This window comes from Triticum aestivum, chromosome 5A (genome assembly GCF_018294505.1).
Source record: "Triticum aestivum cultivar Chinese Spring chromosome 5A, IWGSC CS RefSeq v2.1, whole genome shotgun sequence".
Classification (NCBI taxonomy): domain Eukaryota; kingdom Viridiplantae; phylum Streptophyta; class Magnoliopsida; order Poales; family Poaceae; genus Triticum; species Triticum aestivum.
This window is the reverse complement of record NC_057806.1, coordinates 469,406,615-469,412,661: the sequence shown is the minus strand read 5'-3', so window position 1 is coordinate 469,412,661 and position 6,047 is coordinate 469,406,615. Positions and strand designations below refer to the sequence as shown.

Here is a 6,047-nt window from a genome sequence, read left to right as displayed (position 1 = left end):
TGCATTACCGAGAGGGCCCAGAGATACCTCTCCGACAATCGGAGTGACAAATCCTAATCTCAAAATACACCAACCCAACAAGTACCTTTGGAGACACCTGTAGAGCATCTTTATAATCACCCAGTTACGTTGTGACGTTTGGCAGCACACAAAGTGTTCCTCCAGTAAACGGGAGTTGCATAATCTCATAGTCATAGGAACATGTATAAGTCATGAAGAAAGCAATAGCAACAAACTAAATGATCAAGTGCTAAGCTAACGAAATGGGTCAAGTCAATCACATCATTCTCTTAATGATGTGATCCCGTTAATCAAATAACAACTCATGTCTATGGTTAGGAAACATAACCATCTTTGATCAACGAGCTAGTCAAGTAGAGGCATACTAGTGACACTCTGTTTGTCTATGTATTCACACATGTATTATGTTTCTGGTTAATACAATTCTAGCATGAATAATAAACATTTATCATGATATAAGGAAATAAATAATAGCTTTATTATTGCCTCTAGGACATATTTCCTTCAGTCCTATGGTGCCCTCTATGTTGTGCAAGCATGCGGGATTACCGTTATAGGGTTTTGCAATACATTCATGATTTGCTTATGGTGGAGGGTGAGAGTGACAGAAGCTTATACCCAAGTAAGTGAGTTGTTGTCTATGGGAGCAAAAAGGACTTGTTACATAATGCTATGATTGGGTTTTACCTTAATGATCTTTAATAGTTGCGGATGCTCTAGAGTTCCAATCATAAGTGCATTTGATCCAAGTACGAAAAATGTGTTAGCGTATGCCTCTCCCTCATTGCATGTGATAAGTATCTACCGTGTTACAAAAAGCTTTGTACTAAACAACTAAATTTTATTATCTCGCAAAGTACTCCTAGTCTTGTTCTTGCAAAGTAGTTGTTTTTTATCCCTACAAAATAGTTGTATACTAGTTCTAGATAAAGTGAACGTTAAGTGTGGGTAGAGTTGTATCGGTAGTCCATAGAGCTTGAAGAGAATATAAATTCTACCTCTAGCTCCTTGTTAGGTTCGACACTCTTATTTATCGAAAAAGGCTACAATTAATCCCCTATATTGTGGGTTATCTGCGTGCTCCAGCGCATGAGCCACCGCGCGGACCGATGGTAAAGGAGGGGGCTAGGGAGGATGACGAGGCCCTTAAGAAGGCCCTCGAGGACTATGAGCCCGCCTAGGCCTAACCTGCAACTAGCGTTGGCCATGTCAGCCGTCGCACCCACCCCGCGCCCAAGCTGGAGCAGCTAGAGCTGTCACCACTAGTGCCTCTAGTGGGGCATGTGTTTGCGTGGACGTCCACGGTCCCTTGCGCGCCTGATTGGGTGGAGCCGGAGCAACAAGAGGCATCAGCTACGCCACCCTACGCGTGGGCGGCAGGATCTATCCATGGTTGGCTCTTGTCTACATCGACCTCGTTGACGAGGACAAGGGCGACGACCAGCAGATGTAGGTTTACTTCATTTCTTTACTTATGTTTTTTTATTTTAATTAATGTACTCTTGACGAATATAGACAAGAAACAACCATGGGCAATTTCATTTTTTAGTTTGAAATTTGGCCAAAAAATGAAATGCGGGCCGACGCTTGGGCGCACTGGCAAGCCGACGGACACGGTCTAACTTTTGGTGTCCGTCTAACCACCCAAACGAACAAAAAACAAACACATTGTGTGTTCGTTTGGGTCGGCCCATTAGAGTTGCCCTTAGAGGAATTCTACCAGAATCGGTTATTATGGTGATTCTGGTCGAGACACCCACTCTAATAGAATTGTCATCTTTGCATTTGATCGGCATAATTTTTGGAGACCGTTCCAAATCGAGCCCATGAAGCTCCAAATTTGACGGTTGGACGAGGTAATAGTGCGCCCTCCATCCACCCAAATATTAGATTCGTGTAGACGACATAAGATTCACATTTTGTGTAGATGGATCCATTGATTCAATTTTTTTGATAATTCGGCGTTGGATTCGAGCATTGAGTCTGAGACTTAAATCATGGACACCAAAGAAAACAAGGCAATATTGATGGTTGTTGAATAAATAGCGGTGACCAAAATGAAGAGGAAGCGTGCGGGGTGGTAGGTTGGTGGTGTGACAATTTACCAGAAAGGAATCGAAGGCTACATGAAGCTCAATGCGCAACTACTTTCTGTCGGGTTGTACCTTCCCGTTGTACGTGTTCCGACGATGTTTCCGCATGAACGAACGGCTGTTCTGTCAATTTATTGATGATATGGAAAACAATGAACCTTTCTTCCAGCAACGGATAAATATCGTTGGTCTTCTTGGTTTTCCCTTATTAGAAGGTGATTGTGGCACTTTGAATTATTGCATATGGTGTTCTTGCAGATGCATTGGAGAAGTATGTTCGAATGTCCAAAAATACAACCACAAAGTGCATGAAAGTGTCCGTCGAAACTGTGGTGGGGGTTTATGGAGAGCAGTATCTACGGGCACCCAATACCGAGGACATGGCCAGGCTTCTAGAGATGGAGGTGGTAGAATTGCCCTACACCTTGGCACGACTAATTCACCGGGCATCGCCATGATCTAACAATAATTTTGGAAGTTGTTGCCTTCTAAGATTTGTGAATTTGGCATTGCTATTTTGGATTGCCTAGATCTTATAATGACATCAATGTCTTACAAAGATCTCATCTATTTGCATAGTTAGCCGCTGGTCCTTCTCAACCTTGTAAAACTAGCCGATGACATTTATCCATCTTAGTCAACATTTGTGTGAAGACATTTCTAACCTTGAGACCAGAAAACTTAAGCATTTCACCAAGGTGCAAGAAGATCACACGATGGACACAGAGAGGCGTTTGGATTGTTGCAAGCAAGGTTTTCAATTTTTAGGCCTGCTCATTTATGGAACAAGGATGTCTTGACATATACCATCGTATGCGTGTGATTCTAAACAACATGATCATTGAAGAAGGGAGATATGGCTATCTCCGTTGACTATGAAAATATTGGCACAATCTTCAGGCATACAAAACCGTCTCAAGCATTTCTAGGCGTACCGATAGATTGAAGACCGGGTCATTCATCATCAACTGAAGGAGAATCTTATTGTGCATCACTGACGGCTACCTCAGAGACAACATGCTTAAATTTCTTTAGAATTTATTTACTTTTACCTGAACAATTTATTTAATTGGATTCTTTGTTGTATTTCCTATCAGTGTTTGTTAATAATAATATTTGTTGAATTATTGCACTGTTTGACCTGAATTATTGCAATAGTGTAGAAAGCTAAAACAAAGAAAAATATATGGATGTTGCATTACGCCGGCTCTATATTCGCGTAGACTCCGCAACCTCCAACTCATTGTGAAACACATTGTATATATGCATTATAAAGGCTGTGATTATGACAACTTTGCTAGAATTGGTCTTATATCAATGGACCATTGTACACATCGGTCTGAAATGTAAGTATAAAACGCCAAAAGATCGGTCTGAGACGTCGAATGAAACGACAAGTTTTCCTTCTGAATCCAGTTTTATTTCACGTCAGAAGAACGCAAGCACCCGACCGGGAAATGCCGGTCAGGTCTGCGTGGCACATCCACACTTACAAAATCACCGATGGAAAAGATCAATCAACTAAAAAGCGCAGCACTAAAATTATTAACCGACACGCATGCGCGACACTAGCGCGCACGGATCACAAACTCATCATCTTGGAAGAAAAGGAAGTGATCGAACGAAGATCGGCCCACGGTTCAGCGCCTGGCGGGCGCGGGGTCGGCCTTGATGCCGCTGGTCGGGTCGGGGTCCACGGGCGGGGTAGCGCCCCCGGCGACCGCCGAGGCGGCCTGCGTGCCGGCGCTCTTGGCCGCCTCGGCCCCGCCGGCGACCTCCTTGGCGAAGGGGATGGACTCCGGGCTGCTGTCCGCGGCGGCGAGCGGCGCCGCGGCGAGGGCGGCGAGCAGCAGGAGGGCCGCGAGGGCGAGCGCGCGAGACATGGCCAGGGCGTGCGGTAGTCGAGTGCTCGAGTTGCTGGCAGTGCGGGGCGGGAGAGGACGGTGCACCGTGCTGGAGCGTGGGCGGGCGTATATATATGAGCAAGGGCGGGAAGGGAAGGCCAAGGTCCGCCGCGGAGCGCGGCCTTGGTGATGGCGGGTGGCCGCGCGCCAGGGAGGGGCTTGCATGCTTGGCATTGGCTGGTGATCCCGTGGACATGTGCCCTGGTGCTGTTCTTCTTGCATGCTAATGGCTTGACCATTTCTTGGACATTCCGAGCCTCTTGTGCTGGGTAGCATGCATGTTTAGGGCTTCTTTGAATCAAAGGATTCTCACAGAAATTTTGAAGAATTTAAATCCTTAAGAATTCTTTTTATGTAGGTTGTTTGATTCGTAGGATTGTAAACCATAGGAATATTTTTATGAGATTCATTTGCACTAGATTTTATAGGAATTTTTTCATCCACTCAAACCTCTTTAAAAGAATCCTACGTTTCTCCTATGTACAACTAAACACTCATTCAATCCTGTAGGATTCAAGATGATATGCCACTCTAATCCCACGTTTTTCCTATTCCTGCGTTTTGGAAATTTTATGAATCAAAGAGGCCCTTACTTCTTTAATTGTGGTCGTGCAGAATGTTAGGGCACTACGAGCATACATGTCCTCTCCCCCGCTAATCTCTACTGATTTTCACTGTTTGATCCTCTCTGATTTTCAAGCCAGCCATCTCAACCCGTAAAGTCTTTATGTAAATATGAGTCCGTAGATGTACCATTGCTCGATTATTATGGGCATCATCTCGCTCCGTACCCCTCATCCATTGCTTTTAACTCGGACCGAGAAACTCACAATTAGGAATTGATAATTCTAATTGTTTATATCTTTATCTCACGGAAATTGGATAATCATATGTTTTATAAACTATGAAGAGTGGTGCCCTTACCCCGCAGATTTTGCTAGATGAGTGCCAGTTTCCGAGGGAACATATCCGAAATCTTGGTTGCTCTCATCTCCATTGTGCTCTGAACCAAACATGATCGACCACAAGATGGCTATCCCTGTCTCATTCAGAAATACTCGGTGAACCAAGCACGCTTAGTCGTAGAACTGTGCAACTAAGTAGTATTTGGGCATTTCTCGGTCTACAAATGCACATAGAGTTGCGCCCGACTTTAAGCTCATCCGGTTTAAAAATGACATGTTTATTAGGTGGCAAGAAGTTAGTTAATCCACCCCAAGTAGTTATCTTCTATATCTAAATAATTAGCCTCCACTAACTTATTTTCCTCAACATGGTACACATGCTATATGAGCATGCCAACATGCATGAAAAATACTCACCACAACATGCAAATATGCATGGAAAAAGATTTTGCTAAATAGTTGTATATACTAAATCATATGTACTATAATTTTAGTTCTTATACTGTTATTTTATTTTATATCTAATATCTAGCCTCTACTAACCTATTTTTCTCACCATGCACACATGCGACTTGAACATGTAATGAGAAATGTCCACCTCAACATGTAAATATGCACGGGAAAAGACTCAAATCAATGATTACATATAGCGATTCATATGTATTTTAAATTTTAGTTCATATATTAGTAATATAAAATCCTACTCATATCATCTAGTATTAAGTAAGAAAAACTTGTAACTTGATTGTTGCAATAAGGATAACTTCATCTTACTGGGAGGTCGGTATCAATCAAAACCGTGACATGTATCCAAATATAATACTAAAGAAGTACGATGAAAATCGGAATTACAACAAATTGTCTTAGTGAGGCTTCTAAAAGGGAAACAAGAACATCAAGAGACATAGAAAGAAGCACCAAAAGACATATGTGGTACATGAATTTATATGGAATTCTCTTTGTAAGTATTCCCTCTGTAAACTAATATAAGAGCGTTTAGATCACAAAAAGTGATCTAAACGCTCTTATATTAGTTTACAGAGGGAGTACTGTATTCATGGACCCATTATATAAAATCGTAAAAAGAAAAACTACCACGTGTATGTGGGGTTTATCATCTGGAA

At 42.6% G+C, this 6,047-nt stretch overlaps 1 protein-coding gene across 1 annotated transcript; it reads right to left on the bottom strand.

Annotated features, from left to right (window-relative positions):
* Positions 1–3,354: 3,354 nt before the first annotated feature.
* LOC123107197 (uncharacterized) lies at positions 3,355–4,075 on the bottom strand. Its single transcript, XM_044529197.1, has one exon. The coding sequence runs from the start codon at positions 3,995–3,997 to the stop codon at positions 3,755–3,757; it is 243 nt and encodes an 80-aa protein (XP_044385132.1). The 5' UTR covers positions 3,998–4,075; the 3' UTR covers positions 3,355–3,754.
* Between the last annotated feature and the right edge of the window lie 1,972 nt (positions 4,076–6,047).